Source organism: Triturus cristatus, chromosome 11, assembly GCF_964204655.1.
Source record: "Triturus cristatus chromosome 11, aTriCri1.1, whole genome shotgun sequence".
In the NCBI taxonomy this organism is placed as follows: Eukaryota; Metazoa; Chordata; class Amphibia; order Caudata; family Salamandridae; genus Triturus; species Triturus cristatus.
This window is the reverse complement of record NC_140594.1, coordinates 368,924,699-368,944,584: the sequence shown is the minus strand read 5'-3', so window position 1 is coordinate 368,944,584 and position 19,886 is coordinate 368,924,699. Positions and strand designations below refer to the sequence as shown.

Sequence of the window (19,886 nt, the reverse complement as noted above, 5' to 3'; positions counted from 1 at the left end):
AGTCGCAGAAAACAAAAATGCTACACTATTGGAGGCAGAGAGAGTTAATGAGCACTGCTGGGTGTGCCAGTGCCTAAACACTTTTTAAGATTGTGCTCCGAGGTATGGGTGCTTGTTGCAGGTCAAGTCGGTGTGTGCTGATCAGTCAGGTCGTGTTAGGAAAAGCAGAGGAGCAAGGGAACAGCCTGCTTTTAAAAGGGCATGTCTAGCGGGACACCAAATAGAGTGAAAAGCCCTGTTAGCCATTTTGTAATGTTAGACATGCGTAGGGATCATTGTTGTTTGTGCCTATGGATCGTTATTCTGTCCTATAGCAAGGTACAATAAGGCTGAGAAAAGCAATAAATCATTACATTCATGTACTTGCCAGCCGGCAACCTGAGGCTCGTGTTAAAACAAGCGAAGACCGCCGTGAGAAGTGATCTTTGCTTATGCTGATTGGTTAGTGAAAAAGTTGACACACCCCGGAAAAACGCACCACGCGGGAGTACTGGGTAGAACTACAGCAAAGCCGGAGACAAACTTCAATCCCGGGAGCATTATTGATTGTGTGCAATGCCTAAATAACCAGTTCTACAGGAAAACAAACTAACCACGCGTTTGCCATGCAATCGCGGCACTCGCGCTTTAACTGTAAACATCTTAAGCTAAAGCGCGGGTGCCCTGATTGCTTCAAAAGTAAAGATATAGAAAACAACGTTTCTTTCTATTTCTTTACTTTTGAAGCAATCAGGGCAGCCGCACTTTAGCTTGGGATGTTTACAGCCAAAGCGCGAGTGCCGCGATTGAAAGCAAAGTAAATAAAGTGAAAAAATAGCGGACACACTTTCTTTTCTCTCTTTATTTATTTTGGTTTTATCGCCGCACTCTGACTTTAACTGTAAAGATCTTAAGCTAAAGCGTGTGCCGCAAATGGTTCAAAAGTAAAGAAATTGAAAAAAAACGTTTTTTTCTATCTCTTTACTTTTTGAGCAATCATGGCACCGTACTTTTGCCTAAGATCTTTATAGTTAAAGCGCGAGAGCCGCGATCGAAACCAAGATGAACAAGCATTGGCCGCTAAAGCACTTAATAAGCCATGACGGCTGGTAGATAAGAAAGGCAGATGGCGGCTGGAGCCAAAGCTATGGAGAAGGGAGGGGGGAGTGGGAGCTGAGGAGCCATCGCGATCGAAACCAAGATGAACAAGCATTGGCCGCTAAAGCACTTAATGAGCCATGACGGCTGGTAGATAAGAAAGGCAGATGGCGGCTGGAGCCAAAGCTATGGAGAAGGGAGGGGGGAGTGGGAGCTGAGGAGCCATTAGATGCCAGCTGTGCACGTGCATGTGATCGTGCACTCAAGCTTTAGGCCAGCCAAAAGACTGTGGGTAGCACTTTGAAAATCCCACTTACAAAATATCTCGCACAGAGCAGCGCAAGCGCTAGCTCAGGCGAGACCTAAAAAGAATGTCCATTCATTCTTGAGGTAAGTCTAAATAGCCACATTTTAAGACTTCAGGAGCAAAATTGCAAGGTTAATTTCTTTGGGATTGGGGTGTCTTAGTGTTCCTTTTTTCTGTGTGAGAAGGTTCGGGTTGAGGTGAAGCTTCTTGTGTGGAACTAGGGATAGCTCCAAAAGTGTTGAGAACCATGGTTGGGGTGCCCATGTTGGTGCAATAAGTATAATTGTAGAACAAGTTACTTACCTTTGGTAACAATGTATATGTAAGAGACATATATTAGTTATAGATTCCTTACCTTAGAATTACTCCCGGGTGTCAGACTGGATTCAGAGAATTTTTCTGCAGCAATACCCCTGCGCATCGGTAGGTGGCGTCGGTCGATCCGCGTCTGTCGTCCTTATCATGGTCACCGGGATGACGTTGCCGTGCCTACTTAGACGCTGCCCCTGTGCGCTGACATCACTTCTAACATGACTTTTTACACCAGAAGCGCAGAGCCATGAAAGACACTGACCACTGGTGTGCGACACTAGGGCCCTGTAAGGTTGTCCTTAACCCTAGAAGTCAGTTTGTGAGGAGGATAGGTGGAGCGGTAAGGAATCTATAACTAATATATGTCTCTTACAAATACATAGTTACCAAAAGTAGGTAACTAATTCATCTGAAAGAGAATATTAGTTATATATTCCTTACCTTAGAATAGATACCCCAGCAATACCAACCCCGGAGTTCACACCAGAAAATCCTGGAGGACAGAACGGGCAAAGAAGCCGTCCCTCCAGACTTGACTATCCAGGCAGTAATGTGTGGTGAACATGTGCATAGAAGCCCACGTGGCCACCTGGCAGATATTGATTAGTGGAACTCCCCGCGACAAAGCAGTGGTTGCTGCCGTAGCTCTAGTGGAATGAGCGCGCAGCCCCACTGGAGGTTCCTTTTTAGCCAAAGCGTAACAACTCTTGATACAAAGGACTACCCATTGAGAGATGGTACGCCTTTGCACAGCCCGACGTTTTTTGACACCCACATAGCCAACAAAGAGTTGATCGTCCACCCGGAAATCCTTTGTGCAGTCAAGGCAGAAAGACAACGCACATTTTGGGGCCAGATGGTGGAGTCTCTCCTCCTCATTGGAAGGATGAGGAGGCGGGAAAAGGGTGGGCAGAGTAATAGTCTGCCCGATGTGAAAGGGACTGATGACTTTAGGCAAGATTGAGGGTCTCATTCGAAGCACCACCTTCTCCGGATGGACTGAAAAGAAAGGAGGCTTAGAAGAAAGAGCCCGAAGCTCACTGATGGCAACGAGCAGGGCAGTGTTCAGAGTGAGAAGCCTGAGAGGACAGTTGTGAAGAGGCTCAAAGGAAGCGAACATAAAGTAAGTCAAGACAAGATTCAAGTCCCACTGAGGCATTATGAAAGGAGATGGAGGAAAGAGATGAATAATGCCTTTAAAGAATGGACTTACAATAGGGGACTTGAACAAAGAGGGCTGATCTGGCAGCCGCAAAAAAGAAGAAATGGCTGCCAGGTAGCCTTTAAGAGGGCCCAGAGCAGAGCCCTGCTGGGCCAAAGAAAGAAGGAATAAAAGAGCCTCAGAAAGGGGATCCACAGCCTGTGCTGTGCACCATGCCACAAACTTATTCCATCGACAGGCATATACCGTCTTAGTGGACGGACGCCTGGCAGCCCGTATGATGTTACAGACTTCAGGAGGAAGGTCAAAAGCTGTCAACTGTCGCCGCTCAAGCTCCACGCAAGGAGGTAGACGCTGGACAAGTTCGGGTGGAGGACCGTCCCCTGCTGCTGCGACAGAAGATCCTCCCGAAGGGGCAGTCTGATCGGAGGATCGATGGCCATACTCAGGAGCTCGGGGTACCAGACTCTTTGCACCCAGTCCTGTGCCACAAGAATGACTTGGGGCCCGGTCGCGTTTCCTCTTCTTCAGCACTCCGGGCATAAGTGGTACAGGCGGAAAGGCGTACAGGAGGCCACAGCTCCACTCACGACGAAACACTTCGCCGAGCGAGTGCCGCCTTGGAAACTCCACCACGCAGAACTGTTGACGTTGCGCGTTCTCTTCGGTGGCAAACCGATCCAACCAAGGCTGTGCAACTGTATCCCTGACAGTATGGGTATAGCTGCCCAAGAGGCATGCGGTATTCACATAAAGCAGCGCCAAGCTGGAGGAAGAGAACCTACGCTTCCAAAGAAGATCCAGCTTCTTGGATTCCCTATCCGGGGGTGCAGAAGGGAATGCACCCTTGGAAGAAGAGGCTTGGACCACCAAGCTTTCGGGGGAAGGGTGTTGGGAGAGGAAAATAGGATCACCTGGAGCCAGGTGGTTACAGCGGGCAATCATACGTTCCACAGGAGCCCCTGTGCTGGGGTTGGACCAAGTGCCCAGAAGGACATCTGTGACTGCTTCATTGGAGGGCAAGAGGGGTTCAGAGGAAGTTGCCGCCGGTTGAAGCACCTCTGTCAGGAGGTTAGTAATGACTGCCAATGTAGGGAGCTTCTGGCCCAAAGCCTCGGCTGCCCTACGCACCACCACTGCATAGGATGCTCCCTCCTCTGTAGCCACGGAAGGGGGAGACAGCATGCCAAGGTCTGGGGAGGCATCCAGACGACTGGCGCCACCCAATTCCTCTCTCCAGTCCGGCTCTTATAGCTGGGCTGTTAAAGGGTCCAGTGACCCCTCACAGTCCTCATAACCACCCACAGGGCGATAGGGGACACCTGGGATGAACAAGGGCACTTAAGTACCCTCCAGCGTCGGATTGGACTTTGGCCGACGTCGATCTGACTCCAGGTCCATCTCATGGATGAGGATGGGGATGGCGTCAGCCGGGAGCACGGCTGTCGCCAGGGAAGGTCGAGAAAGGTTGCCCGGTGTCGATTCAGATCCAGGGGGACCCAGCGGCCCCTGGACCGGAGCCGCCGGCATCAAAGTCCCAGGTCCCCCAACCGGCTCCAAAGATGGAAGGGAGGGCTCTGTAAAAGGCCCGAAGCTAGACATCCCTGAATCAGGCACCGGAGACGGAGCCTTAGAGCAATGGGGAGAAGGCAAAAAGTGACGGTGCTTCTTCGCCTTCTTGTGCTTCGACTTACCCGAGGAGTGCGAAGACTTGGATGAGGTGTGATGGCTCTGTGACCTGTCTCGAGACCTTCCTCTAGAGCAAGACCGGGAGTGAAGTGGAGCCGACTGACGGCCTCCTAAAGCTTTCGGGACTGTTCCCGCAAAGATTTCAGACTCATGGCCCAACAGTCGGAGCACATGGTCGCGCCCCAGGCACCATAGGCACATGAGATGCGGATCTGTCACGGACAGGTTTGAATCCGGTCCGACTATGGTACATCCCTCGCGCACCAGGAGTTGAAGACTCGAAAAAAGACATTGACAAAAGTCAAAAAAGGTTTCACCCAAAAATGACTAAGGGTCAAGCTCTCTCCGGATCTGCACTAGGCTGGCTTGGAAAAAGAAAGAACTGACATCAGTGCGCAGGGGCGGAACTTAAGTAGGCACCTACCGATGCTCAGGGATATTGCTGAAGTGAAATTCTCCGGATCCTAAAGTAATTCTAAAGTAAGGAATCTATAACTGATAGTCTCTTTCAGATAGAAATGTTTGCCGTACTGTCCTGACCAGCAGTGGAGGAAGCTTTGACTTAGGCGGAGCTATTGTCGGATCCGAAATAACCAGTTTTCAGTGCCAAAACTGAAGGTGGAGGGGTTGTAGACCCAGAGGTCAAGGAGGAGGCCCCTGCTGCAGGTTGAATTTTCATAGCCGAGCCCGGGAGCGGGACTTCAGAGTCACTTTTTCGGTGCACTCCTTGGCCTTTCTGCAGTGCTGCACCATGAGTAGTTTTTTCAGCCAGGACCTATGTTTTGGGCTTTGGATCGGGGTAAAAATCCTCACTGTCCAATGCTTCCGTGCCAGCTGAAGGGTGGCTGAATCCTGGTCGATTTGGAACTCTGAATCGAAAACATGCATAGTTATTGATTACTCTTGTGCTGCCGAAGCCTCCTCATCTTCCTCATGTTGTCGACCGAAGATGCTCGGTACACCGCCCATTTGTCTACGCTGCATTTCATGGCATCGAGCATGTCCGTCTTGAAGAGTCTTTTTTGATCGACAAGACTTGCAGGCTTCACAGCTTTCTTTCCAATAATGGGACGAGAGATATAGGTTGCAAAGGGAATGTTGGTCGGTATGTGAATACTTACAGTGACAATTCTGGGAGGAACAGAGTTCGTTCCATTAGCAGGTCATTCTCCAAAAGACATTGAAAATAGAGTCGGTCATGACCCATGGGCTGAGAAAGGGAGCCGAAGACCCGCTACGGAGAAGGAGGAGCGCTCAGACTCAAAGAAATTATGTGATCGAGACAATACCGTCGTGTGGAGATCTATTAGAAAACAGAAGGAAGATCGAAAGAGTATCGAACCAGTTCGCGAGAGATTACATCCGAACCCGTCGGTGGGAAAAAAAAAACCTGAAAATGGCATCAGTGACCATGCGGATTATTATCCAGTTGAGGAGTCGCATAGCCTCGTTACTGGAAGAAAACGTCTTGGAACAAAAACAACTTATAATCATCCAAGCCCAACACTATGCATATAAGTGTATCTACAGCACACATGCCTTGAACACCTTTTATACTGCACACATTCACCGTTTCACTAAACTCTTGCCCTGCACCGACTAAGGAGCACCAAATTGATAATTAATAAATTGCCTATTTATATTTTATTAAAGCAACCTGAATACTAGAGTTTCTGGTTATAAAACTGTTTGTGTATTTGTATGATACCTTGAGGTTCCGGAACCTATATAGTTCCTCCTAAATGTTTTATTTGAGCCAAGGGAACCACTGTTATTTTGATTACTTTATCACCCAGGTAGCCCCTTATTTACAGATACTGTCCCCTTCCATCAGGGTCAGTTTGTAACTCTTCCTTCTTTTTTCGCTCCACCTCCTCCCACAAATATGGAGGAAAGTCTTCATAGGCTGGATTCGAAAAAGGGCAGTCAGCTTTTATATTGATCGCAGCGAGGAATTTTAGATGGATGACCAGCTCTTCATTGATTATGTAGGAAACAGTAAGGGAAAGGACTTTATCAAGGTGGATTATCCTGTAGGTTTTAAGATCTGCTATGCCGTGGCCCAAAAAGAACCTCAGGGAGGCAGTAAGGAGCACTTGACTACAGCGAAAGCTTCAACATTCGCTCTGGGCAGGGCAGTCCCTCTGACATTTGAAGAGCAGCCACTTGGACATTCCTCCACACCTTCACCAAACATTGTGGCCTGATTCGGAGATGCAAAGGAAAGGTCACTTCACCTGGTCTGTGTTGCTTGGTGTCCCTGGTATAACCATCCATTAGGCCCTCAATTAGATTTGGGAATCTAATCAAGAGGTGAGGAATCTGCTGGTAGAACTATCTATCAGAAGAAAAAGTTACTCACCTTTGGTAACAATATTTCTGGTGGAAACTCTATGATGTGCAGATTTCTCACCAATCGCTCCCTCTTTCCCGTTTTTGATGGATGTTTGTGGCCACTTTAACAAGGTTGCACTTATTATGTTTTTGCACATTTCATAATCTGTTTTTATTCTCATCCTGCTGATTCAGACACAAAAGGATAGGAAACTGAAGTCAGCTTGGTGGTGTGTGAGCTCTATGGGTCCTGAATGGTCACATGGATGTCACTTCCAGCATCGATATGAAGTCGGCACTGTCTACCATCATTGGAGAGACGTTAGAACAATATTTTCCGGATCAATCTAGCACTGGAGGTATATTCAAGAGGTAGGGGATCTGCATGTAGATAGAGTATTCACCAGAAATACCATTACTGAAAGTAACTTTTTCATTTTACTCTTAAGCTGGTTTAGGCATACCTAAATATTTTTCAGACCCACTGCCTACTGTCTCCATGCAGGCCCCACTTACTTCTACTTTAAATCTTTCCCACTTGAACGGCATTTTCCCCCATGTAATGTATTGAGTATTGTCCTGAAAGGCATGGTTATTCAGAGAGGCTGATTGTTGGCACCTTGTTGATATTTTGGCACTGGGCCATCTGCATTCTATTGTATTTTTTCAGTAGTTGGTTGTGATCTGCTAAAGTCTCTGCCAGATTTTCTGCCTCTGCGATCAGACTTCTTGAGTTGGCAATCATGATAAACATATATATCTTGCAGGACTGTTTATGCCTGTTCCTCTTTTCACTCAGCCCTTTAGTTAGTTCATATTTAAAGATACACTTGAGCACTCTGTACATTTCAATGCTGTTTTATTGTTTAGTGGTCAGTCACAGCTGAGGGAGGCCAGCGACTGCTTGGTAGGGGGATTCAAGTGACCACCTGCAAGTGCTCGGGGGTCGATGGGTGGAAGGGCAAGGACAATTGTCAGTAAATTAAGATTCTGGAAGCATTACTGACAATGGTGCTCATCTGGAGTCATCTGGTGTGAGACTTGGGATGCAATGTTAATCTTGGACACTAACAATCATGTGCTTATTCAGTTGGCTGTTGGAATCTTAGCCCCCACTCTTTTTTTATTACCCAAATATCAATCCTAAGCAGCTTCACTTTTCAATGAGTTAACATACTTCAAAGCAGAACATTTACTGTGAGGTCGATTGTTGGAACGCCTTCTCTCGCCATCTCATGGATGAAAAGCTGCAGGATTTGCCAATGGTTCCGCTCGTCTGATGGGGTGAACAGATGCATGGGGGATAAAGGTGGCAATGACAGTGTTTCGGCAGAGTGCAGGAAGGCCTTGGTTACAGTGTCTTGAAATATTTTTATACCACCTTGTTGCAGATTGCTCCAAGTTCGTCAATCTCGCATTCAACAACATCACCTGCCTGGAACAAAGTCACAAGTCAATATTTTGAAGGTGCCAGGGGTATCAACTATTGGGCATATACGTAACCAGAGACTACCCGCACCTCTCCCTAACTGAACTACATCACTTATAATCTGTACTGCTTCCATCCCAGTCCGGGTTGCTTCCCCTCTTTAACCCGCAAAAACCAATTCCAATCCTCTGTTCTCATTCTAGACTGATGGATCTTTACTACCCCACCCAAAAACTCCTCTGAAAAAAATAATTTTTATTACCTTGAGAAATACTGGGGGCTTTCTGAATACTCCAACTCCGGGTGGGGTTCCTGTCAGGAAAACGTCTCCAGGATACAGTGTTACGAATCTGCCAAGTGAAAAGATGGTTTTAGATAATTTTTGGGTGTTGTTCCAGAATCCGACTAAAGAATAGGTTCTGCCCCCAGCACATCCAGAGGATGGACACGAAGGCAGTGGTTTTCCTATCTCTGTCCTAAAGTTGTCCACAAGGATCTATGGGTTCTCTAACTCTAGAGAGGATAGGTAAAAGGCAGTGAGTGCTGTACCTCTGTCCCAGAAGTGGACATCAAAGACTGTGGATGTTCTTGTTCTGCCTAGAGAATAGACATTGGTGGCTGTGGGTGCCTAAAATCTTTTTAGAGTCTTGCTGGTCTATCCCACCAGATTCTTACCTGGACACCCACGAGACTAGTGCCTCTGTCTTGAAGATCATTTGGTCGGTGTTGCTGTTCTGGACAAGCTCCCCATTTACTTTGCAACGGATGCCCAGCTTGTGAGGGTCTGAATGAGGGACAGAGAAGGACACATCTGTGAATAAATGTGCTGTCAATTGTTGCTTTCTATATCTGAGAACACACAGCGCGGTCACTCAATGCCCAGCAGATCTCAGAACATACAGCAGTAAGGTTAATGGCTTGCATATGTGGGAATGTAAACGCTGTTGTGTATAGTTCTACACAACTGGCCAGCAATAAATGTTTTGCACATCTGGGAAAACTAGCATATATTAGAGGAATTTCTATACTGCAGACTAATCCATATGGGCAGTGCAGCACTTTACAAATAACTAGGAACAATATTGAACCATGTGCCTGTGAAGGAATGAGCAATGCAGAATGACACATGCTACAGTATTAGGATGTTCACTCACTAATGCATGGTCACTTGCTGAGCATCTTTCACATCTTTAACCAAATACCGTGCTCTCATTCAGTGTTCTGCACATCATGGATTTACCTAAATTGTCACTCTGTGCACTGTACGTCCAAGGCATCGAGCTATCCTGCTGTGTTGTGCCTTTCGGTTAAACACACAGCAGCCTCTTAATGCCCTGTACGTGCTTGAACATATGGCCATAAATACATGTGCGGCACATTTGGAAAAAACATATCAATCAACGCTCTGCATACTGGAAGTACACAAGCCATTATGAAATGTCCACACCTGCGAATGCAAGCACCATGGCTGAATGCCTTCCACTGAGGCTGATATATATTTACCTTTAGATTAAAGGTCAAACGGCGATGTGACTAATGTAATTATATTACACTTCTATTTAAAATAGTAATTGAAAACCTTTTATAGAAGACCTTCATAAGGCAATTAATTGCACTTTAAATTACCCTAACTACCACGGATTAACTCCATCACTTTCTTGAAGCTGTTAAATACCATAAACCCTATCTCGCCTCTGTAACACTGGGTCATCACCTACTTCATTCCCATTCGTAATCCTACCCATCATCCGCACTTTCTCTCTATTCCAAACCCTTGCCCAAGGCCTCTCCCTGCCCTTAACCTTTATTTCTAACCCAAATACACAGAGTACCCCAAACCAATGTGTTCCCTTCAAGAAAGTGAACTCTAACATTTCCCAAATAGTAAACTGTTCCTACGCCTTAAAACTAAACATCCCCATTTGCATAACTGAAACTAATCATCAAGTGTTATTACTCAACATTTTTGAATTGCCTGCTTTTTTGCTTTCAAACTTGAATACTCAAGCTTTTGGGCTTTCTAATTCTGATTCGTACTTTGACCTAGTTATGAAGAACACAAAACCGGTGCTCTTCACAGTTGGGGACACAAGGCAGACACCAAACGCCCAGCACATCAGGAAACATAAGTGTCTTCCCTCATTGGCATCTGTAATCTCTATGTGAAGATTTCCTCCCTACTTGTACCGCCCTCCGGTGCTATCTGCTGCATGGGCCTCACAGCTTGCTCCCCAATTAGTTTTGGGTTCTATTAATCTCTATGTTCAGCACATCTTGGGAAGAGTTATCACAAAATGACCTACAGATTTGGAAATTCCGAACTTAACTATTTGTCAGTGGTATTGCTTACTTGTTTAAAATCTATTTTCGCAGATGACCTACAAATGTGCCTCTTTCACACATTACTGCCCTTCTAAGCCGATTTACATGTTTAACGTGTTTAACAATCTTCGCAGCCTGAGTACTTTGTATGTCTCAAACAAATAAGCTCACAATATTCACAGTTTACCAGGACGTTTCATAACTTGACCAACACCCACTCAAATCTGGATCAGCTCTGGCTGTACACACCGCCTTTCTGTATACTCCTTGCTCTCTGTGTAAAGCCCTGTGATGGTTACTTGCAGACCCAGTCTCACTATACTTCTGTATCCGTGAATACATCTATGGGGATGGTAACCTGCTAACATTTCACTGTTCCTGGGAATGCACCTCTGGAACGGTGAAATAGACACATCTCACTGTACCTATGAATGCACTTCTGGAACGGTGAAACACACGCAGTCCCAAACTCCAAAGGGTGAGGGGAAGGGAGACGTCCCAGGATTAAGGGCCTTAGTATTAAACACACAGTCCCTCCAGAAGCACAATCTGGAAATCTTCTCGCTCTTGCATGATGAAGCCCCGGACATCCTAGCAGCAACAGAAGCCTGGCCAGAAGCAGGCTCACGGCCAAATATTGTAGCATCCCTCCCCATAGACTATGATGTCTTGACGGGAAAAGAAGGGGGTGCAGAACTTCTCAGGGCAAAAATAAGCTCCAAATCTTCCTGCTTGGCAATGGTGGTTGTGTACCCAAACCCTGACCCCCCCACCCCCGTCGACCCCTTTGTTCAACAAGCTATTTATCGAAGTGGTCAGTGACCTATGCCCTAGGTACCAACAGCTCCTAGTGGTGGGGGATTTCAACTACCATTGGGACCAGGTGCCTAGAGTCACAGGCCATCCAGCTGGAAGAGACTATGACTACAGTGGAGCTACAACAACTCGTGGAGTTCCCCACCCATGATAGCGGACACGCCCTAGATCTCATCTGAACAACTCGGCCCCTGGCTAATCTGATTGATATTCGACTGTGTAGTTGGTCAGACCACTACCTGATCAGTCTCTTGGACCCACTGGCTAGTCGGCCCATGCAATTACCCCCAGAATGAAGGGTAGTACGAATGTGGAGATAAATTGAGGCAGGCAGCCTAGGGGAAGCTATGAAAGAGAATTCGCCTAGGGGGATACAGCCTGAGGACCTCGATCAGTAAAGAGAGAAGCTTACAAACAGGCTGAGAGAAGCCATCAACAAAGTGGCACCTGCCCTGAAGGAAAAGGGTAAGAAACAAGGAAAAAGGGTGCCCCCTGGTTCACTGAGGAACTAAGGGGGAAAAAAACCCTACGCCAGCACCAAAGGCAGTGGCATAAATCGTACGACCCAGAGGCGCTCAAGGACTATAAAGCCATGTCAGCCATGTACAAACAAGCTATTATTGCAAGAAAGTCTGAGTACTATGAGGCCAGGATTAGGAAGGCAGATAACACGCAGAAGGAGACATTTAGAGTACTGAAGAAACTAAGTCAAAAACAGGAGCAGAAAGTGACTGCTAACTTAGAGGACTGTAATAGGTTTCAGACCTTTTTTTTACATAAAGTCAGGGACATTCTAATCTACATAAGTAATACCCATATCAGTCAAGGCCCTTTGGTTGTGGAAGTACCGTCGTGCAGCCATAGCGAGAAACTCTCCACCTTTCCGATGCTAGGCCTAGATTTTATGTCTCACATTATGACCAGAGTTAAGTCTGGGTCGCCAGTGGACCCCTGCCCACCAAGGGTGTTTAAAATGACTCTCCCAGTGATGGGGAGGGACTCTCTCTCACTGATTAATCAACCCTTGACACCTGGGAGGGTCCCGCTCAACTTCAAGGAAGCTAGGGTAACCCAACTGCTGAAAAAAGCAGGGGCAGATGTCTCCAACCTAAAGAACTATCGGCTCATATCTCAGCTGCCCTTTCTGGCGAAAGTAATTGAACAACATGTACTTAGAACCCTCTCACTATTTATCGAGAAACATCAGCTACTCCAGGTGCGGCGGGCAGGCTTTAGGGCCCACCACAGCACAGAGTTGGTGATGCTATCAGTGTTGGATGAGCTCAGGCTTACGACCGACAGGAAGAAGCCCTGTGCTTTAATTCTGCTAGACCTAACAGTCGCGTTTGACACAGTGAATCATTACCAACTACTGGCTCGTATTCAGGATATAGGAATCTGTTGGGTGGTGCATCAATGGATCTCCTCCTTTCTGACAGACCGGACACAATGGATCCAACTAGTAGGCTGAGTGTCCAGTAAAGGTGCACTGACCTGCTGAGTGCCGCAAGGCTCTACACTGTCCCCACTGCTTTTTAACATTAATCTCCAGCCATTGGTGGCAGCCATGGCCAAAAGGGACTGTCAAGTGTTTTATTACGTGGATAACACCAAATTGATCCTTCGAATCGACAGATCCCTTCAAGCCCAATCATGTGTACAAAGTATTCTTAGATATACAGTTAACGGGATGACTGCCAACTTGCTCAAAGTTAACCCTGACAAAACAGAGGTACTAACTATTACCAGTGGAGGTAACCCTTGGACTGACCTCTTCTGGCCACAAGAGTTAGGTGCCACACCCACACCAGTACCGTTCGTAAAGAGCTTAGGCATCAAAATAGATGCCGGGCTCACACAGTCAAATCAAGTGTCCACCGTGGTTGGGACCTGTGTACGCCTGCTAAGACAACTCAGGAAATTGACACCTCTCCTTTAATTTTCAACCCTGTGCATGGTGGTGTCGGCACTGATTGTGTCACGATTGGACTATGGCAATGCCCTGAACATCGGGCTACCACAGAAGCTGCTAGGTAAGCTGCAAGTAAAAATGAATGACGTAGCAAGACTGATTTTTAAAGTCCCAAGACGCTCACATGCAGCACCATTGCTGCAGCAGCTGCACTGGCTTCCCATCAAGCAGCGAGCCAAGTTTAAGGGCCTTTGCATCGCTCATAAAGCTCTCTATGGGCAAGCGCCAGAATAAATCAAGGATCACCTTAGTAGCTACATGCCAGGACGTACCCTCCGCTCGTCCGTGGCTGGCCTGCTGTCCTGTCCGCGATTCAATAAAACCACAGCTGGCGGACGAGGCTTCTCAGTTCTGATCCCCCACCAATGGAACAAGCTACCAGAAAGCCTACGTAGGGAAACCTCTCTTCTTCCATTCAGGAAAAAGCTTAAGACCCTATTATTCATGGAGGGCAGGGAACAATACACGCTCTGACCAGGCGCACTGACGGATAGCCGATGGTAGGGTTCAGCCACTCTCTCAAGCGCTAAGAGACTGCTGGTGATTACGCGCTATACAAATATCAATTAACAAAAACAACAATGACAATACAAACACATCTCAATGTTCCTGGGAATGCACCTCTGGAACAGTGACATACAGACATCTCACTGTACCTGGGAATGCACCTCCGGAACGAGGACATACAGACATATCTCACTGTACCTGGGTATGCCCCTCTGGAACGGTGACATACATGCACATCTCACTGTACCTGTGAATGCACCTCTGAAACGGTGAAATACAGGCACATCTAATTGTACCTGTGAATGCACCTCTGGAACAGTGACATACAGGCACGTCTCACTGTACCTGTGAATGCACCTCTGGAAAGGTCACATACAAACACATCTAATTGTATCTGTGAATGCACCTCTGGACCTGTGAATGCACCTCTGGAACAGTGACATACAGACACCTCTAATTGTATCTTTGAATGCACCTCTGGAAAGGTCAGATACAGACACATCTAATTGTATCTGTGAATGCACCTCTGGAACGGTGAAATACAGACATCTCACTTTACCTGTGAATGCACCTTTGGAAAGGTGACATACAGGCATATCTCACTGTACTTGTGAATGCACCTCTGGAACGGTGACATACAGACACATCTTACTGTACCTGTGAATGCACCTCTGGAACGGTGAAATAGACACATCTCACTGTACCTGTGATTGGACCTCTGGAACGGTGACATACAGACACATCTCACTGTACCTGTGAATGCACCTCTGGAACGGTGACATACAGACACATCTCACTGTACCTGTGAATGGACCTCTGGAACGGTGACATACAGACATCTCACTGTACCTGTGAATGCACCTCTGGAACGGTGACAAAGACACATCTCGCTGTTGGGAATGCACCTCTGGAACGGTGACATACAGACACATTTCACTGTACCTGTGAATGCTCCTCTGGAATGGTGACATACAGACGCATGTCATTGTACCTATGAATGCTCCTCTGGAATAGTGACATACAGACACATCTCATTGTACCTCTGAAAGCATTTTTGGGGCGGTGAGATACTGGTGCATCTACCGATACCTAATCATGCGTTTGACAGTCACCTGCTGACTTTTCATCTCGTCTGGCTACATGTCTGATAATGACGATTTAAAGACTGTGACAGACTGATACCACTTGATGTACCTGAGATTGCATCTCTTGTTACAATAGCAGGTCCCAGGGGACAAAACGTGTCGAATGTCTTCCCTAGAAGCCACTGCTTCCCGTTCTTCTCCATCTGCCAGTCTCTGGCACTGACATCGTGTGCCACTGTGAACCCAGCCACAAAGCCCATGGCATCCTCCTCCTGCAAGGCGACAGTAAAAGAATCTGAGACAGACATGACGTTGGTGGGAGTGACAGGACAGGTTCACCAGGCTTTGGGAGCAAGATGGCTAACATGATGAAATGCGGTTGTGTGGGGTAAAAAAAAAAACCACCAAGGAGGCTGGACACCAGAGAGGAAGGGTAGCACACAAAAGAGGTAGACAGATTTATAGAGAGAAGAAAGACAGAGAAGTGTTTGGGGAGTGCGGACAGAACAACACGACTTACCTTGATGTTTTTTCCTTTTTTCCCAATAATGAAGACCAGCTCCACCTCCCAGTCAACTTTCTAAAAGTAAGGGGAAAAGCCATGAATATTGTTGTAAACCTGCAGGGATCCATAAAGAGTAACATATGGTGGTAAGGGCTTTTTAAGTACTTTGAGAGTGAAAGTAAATACAAGCACAGCTTATTCATTGCATCAAACCCATGATCCCGATAGCAGAAGTAGATGTACAGCGATCTGACAAGAGCATTCACTCAGGGCACATGTAACGTTTTGAAGGTCTGCAGACATTGCTACTTTCATTGAGTAACTCGTTTTCTTTTGTAAAGTTTCACAGGTGTTTACCTTAATGGTAGTGCAGGTAGTAAAGTAAACTTTCCACCTACAAAGCAAAAATTTAAAATCAAAATGGCGTGGGAAACTTTTTCCCCCATTTTGTTTGCCAATCCGAGTTGGATAGGTTAAAAAAAAGTAGGGCAGGTGAAGGGAAGCATCACATAGGGTGGGGATGAAGTAAAACGGAGTGTGGGTGGAGGAATTAACGTTGAGGTAGCGGTGGGGGGAAGCAGCACGGAACCACCCCTAACTGGTAAAATGCAATTCCGCATGCAATGCTTGGCAACTAGTAAGCACCCTTGGGATGATTCCTATTGTTCACTCTAATAAAACACCGGCCATAGCACAATGGGGATTTTAATTGGCTACCTCTGAGCATCAATGGAATGATGCCTGCTGCCCACTGCACCCACCCCTCCACCCGCACCAGGTAAAATGATGTCCCTCACTCAATTTTGGTAATGCTTTGCAACTTGTAGGGCGGGCGGGGAGAAGGAACATGGAGGGCAGGGAGAAGCAAACGGAGTGTGGGGGGAACTACCATGGAGGTTGCGGTGGGGGGAAGCAGCACAGAGCCACCCCCACCTGGTGAAGTGTCCCTCACTCAATTTTGGGAATGTTTGACACTTTGTGAGCACCTTTGGGGTGATGCCCATCACTGATCCTGATAAAGCCCTGACCTTGGCACGATGGGTTTTTTATTGGCTGCTTGTGAGCATCCATGGGACGATGTCCGCTACCAACCCCTGGTAAAATGCTAGCCTTGGCTTAATGCAATGCAATGATTCTCGCTGCTTGTTGATGTGGGCCACCAGTTGGGGCATCCATAGCATGATCCCCACCCCTTTTAAAACTGTGGCCTAGGCATAATGGTGGTAATTCTTGGTACATTTTGGGCACCCATGATATTTTCGAGCTGGTCTCTGGCAAAATGGTTGTCCTGACGTAATGGTGGTCATTCTGGACATAACGTGGGTATCTAGGGCACCCGCACCTGCTACAATGCTCTGTCTGCCTTGTTATGGTAATTAGTGACATTGTGGGCAAGCATGACGTGTCTGATAGAGACTTCTAGCCACAGATTTCATACCTTAGAATTACCCCCAGGCGTCAGACTGGATCTAGAAATTTGTTCATGAGCAGTATCCCTACATGCAGCTAGATGGCATTGTTCGGCTCAGTGTGGCGTCATCCGCGTGGTCCACACTGGAGGTGACGGGCGTGGTGTCTATACAGGCCCAACTCCAGTGCGCTGACGTTAGTTTTCTCTCCACACCAGTCAGCGCAAATCCAGAGAAGGGCTACCCCCAGTCAGTTTTTTATTGACCTTTGATCGACTTTTTGGCGAATATTTTTTGAGATATTGTCTGCTGGTATGGCAGGGATGTTCACGAGGAAGGCTGGTTTTAAGCTCTGTGGCGACTATCCCTGGCAAATGTTGGTGTCGGACCCACACCTCGTCTACCTCTGGTGCCTCAAGAGTGACCACGACGTCAAGACCTCCATCGATTGTCGTACAATGCACCCCATGGCCTTGAGGGAGTGCTCCCTCAAGCTTCTTGACGGTCTCGAACCCTGCCAAGAGGAAGGGCCAAAGATCGGTCACGGAGCCGCTCCAAACGTTCGACGTCGCACTAGAAGTTGTCTGGCCGTCCAGGTAAGTCCCATAAACAAAAAGAACAAGAAGTCGAAGAGGTCTTTGACTCGCCCTGTTTGTCAAAGTCCTCCAACGAGGCAAGGTAGTGTCAGCATTTGAGACCTGGCCCCACAGTTAAACCTGCCCCTGGGCTGCCTCAGCACCTCTACGAGTTTCCAGGAGCCAGAGCGGGCCTCGCCCCACTCCGAACATTTTATAACGCCATGCACCTGATATTTGGGCAGTCAGTCCCCATTGGAGCGCCTTCAGGCCCCTGGGTTCGAGAGTGTTCCCTACTGGTCTCCTGTTAAAGGTTTGCCCCCGATGCCAGCTCAACGGCTGATGTCCCCCGCATTGCTGCCCCCAATCTCATCCCCGACTCCAAAACTGAGTCGGATGGGAGCCCATGCCCTATTCCTATGGGCTAGGACTTGGGGATAAATGGGAGGGCGCAACTGGACCCTGAAGAATACCAGCCCCTAGATCTCAGTGAGGACATGTGGTGTGAGGATTTGGCAGATGCCAGGCGAATGGACACGTCCTCAGATACTGGCTTGGTCTCTCCTACTGTGGCCATGGAGGAGGGAGCCTCATTTGCTATGGTGGTTAGGAGGGTGGCCGAAGTCCTCGACCTTGAGCTGCCCTCCGTGGCTGTCAAGACAAACGTCTTGACGGAGGTGCTTCAGCCTGAAGGTACCGCTTCATCCATTGCCCAATGCCATCACCCTGCCACAGGGGACCTTAACTTCCTCACCCAACACCCCTCCCCTGACAGCTTGGTGGTCCAAGCCTCCACTTCTGGAGTAAATCCTGGCACATTCCCTACCACTCCACCGGACAGGAAATCCAAGAAGCTGGATTCCTTGGGGAATTTTTTATTCTTCCGCCAGCCTGGCAGTGCAGTTGGTGAACACAGTGTGCCTTTTAGGCCGATACTCCCATTCGCTCTGGGACCCGGTTGCGTAGGTGCTGCCACTGGTCTCATAGGAGGCCACAGCCGTACTCTCCCAAGCTATTGCTGAAGGAAGGGATGCCGCTAAGCTCACCATACGCTGTGGGCTGGATACAACTGACCCACTAGGCAGAACTGTGTAATCGTTGGTGGTCCTTGTCCGGTTTAAAACCACTAGCTTTTTGGGGGATATCCAGGCTTTGATCATGGACATACACTTTAATGGCTCCTGTCTCTTCAAGGACAAGGCGGACTCAGAGCTACAGACCTTCATGGGCAGCAGAGCTAAAGCCAGGTCCTTGGGCCTCTCCATGGACCCTCCCCAACCCCAGTCTGCCTTTTGCTCCAGCCACGCCACTACCGGCCAAGCCACCATGGGGTGCAAGCTTCCCAGCCCCTGCATGGCCGAGGACACGGTACACCCAGAACTCATTGGTCAGGTAGCCAGAGGTCAGGCCAGTACACCACCCCCGGGCAGCTGCAGCCTCAGCTTTCAAGCCTCTTTAGTTTGCCCTCCAACCATTATGGGCACCCAATGGGAGACAGAATAAGCCATCATCTGCTCACCACTGGAGGCTGATAACATCTGATCGCTGGTTTCTCTAGAATGTCCTAAGGGGCTACTCCCTCCCCTTCATGACTACCCCTACACCCAGTCCGCCCACTTGCGACAGGCTGATGGAGGACCACATCTCATTACTCTATCAGGAAGTGACAGCCCTCTTAGCCAAGGGAGCCATAGAGAGGATGCTGGTGTCACAAGTAGGTCGCAGTTGCTATTCTCGCTACTTTCTGGTGCCCAAGAAGGACGGAGGCCTTTGTCTTATCCTAGTCCAGCGCCCTCTCGATTTCTGCCTGGAAAAGGAGAAATTCAAAATGCTCATGCTCGCTCAAGTCCCGTCAATCCTTGACCTGGGAGACTGGATGGTACTGTTGGACTTACTTCCACATTCATGTCCTGCCTGACAACAGACGTTACCTGTGGTTCACGGTAGGCCACAAGCACTTTCAGTTCACCGTGCCTGTGGCCTTACCAGTGCCCCTCGTGTGTTCGTCACGGTGATGGCAGTGGTTGCAGCTCATCTGCGGAGATCAGGAGTGCCAGTGTTCCCCTATCCCAACGACAGGCTATTGAAGGCGGGCTTGCCCCAGGCAGTCGCTCCCTACCTCCCAAATACGGTACACCTCCTGCACTTGGCTGGGGTTCCCTATCAATGTGTCGAAGTCACATTTGACCCCTTCTCAGATGATCCCTTTCATCTGAGCTGTTCTGAACAAAGTGTGGTTTTGGGCTTATCCTCCTGAACGGCAAGTCTAGGATAGTCCTTGTATGATACCGATGTTTCAGCCTCTATCCTGGATTTCAGTGAGTCTCACTCTGAGACGTCTGAGCTTCATGGTCTCCTGCATCCTGCTTATGACACATGCCTGCT

At 48.0% G+C, this 19,886-nt stretch overlaps 1 protein-coding gene across 2 annotated transcripts in view; it reads right to left on the bottom strand.

Annotated features, from left to right (window-relative positions):
* Positions 1-7,723: 7,723 nt before the first annotated feature.
* The window catches only part of LOC146784200 (oxaloacetate tautomerase fahd2, mitochondrial-like), a 129,789-nt gene continuing 117,626 nt past the window's right edge, over positions 7,724-19,886 (bottom strand). For both annotated transcript variants that reach the window (XM_085634153.1, XM_085634154.1), the window contains 5 exons: positions 15,533-15,592; positions 15,122-15,284; positions 8,986-9,094; positions 8,573-8,660; positions 7,724-8,316 (listed from right to left, as the gene is read on the bottom strand). In XM_085634153.1, the coding sequence (XP_085490279.1) occupies positions 8,254-8,316; positions 8,573-8,660; positions 8,986-9,094; positions 15,122-15,284; positions 15,533-15,592 (483 nt within the window). In that variant the 3' untranslated portion in view covers positions 7,724-8,253. The remainder of the gene's footprint in view (positions 8,317-8,572; positions 8,661-8,985; positions 9,095-15,121; positions 15,285-15,532; positions 15,593-19,886) is intronic.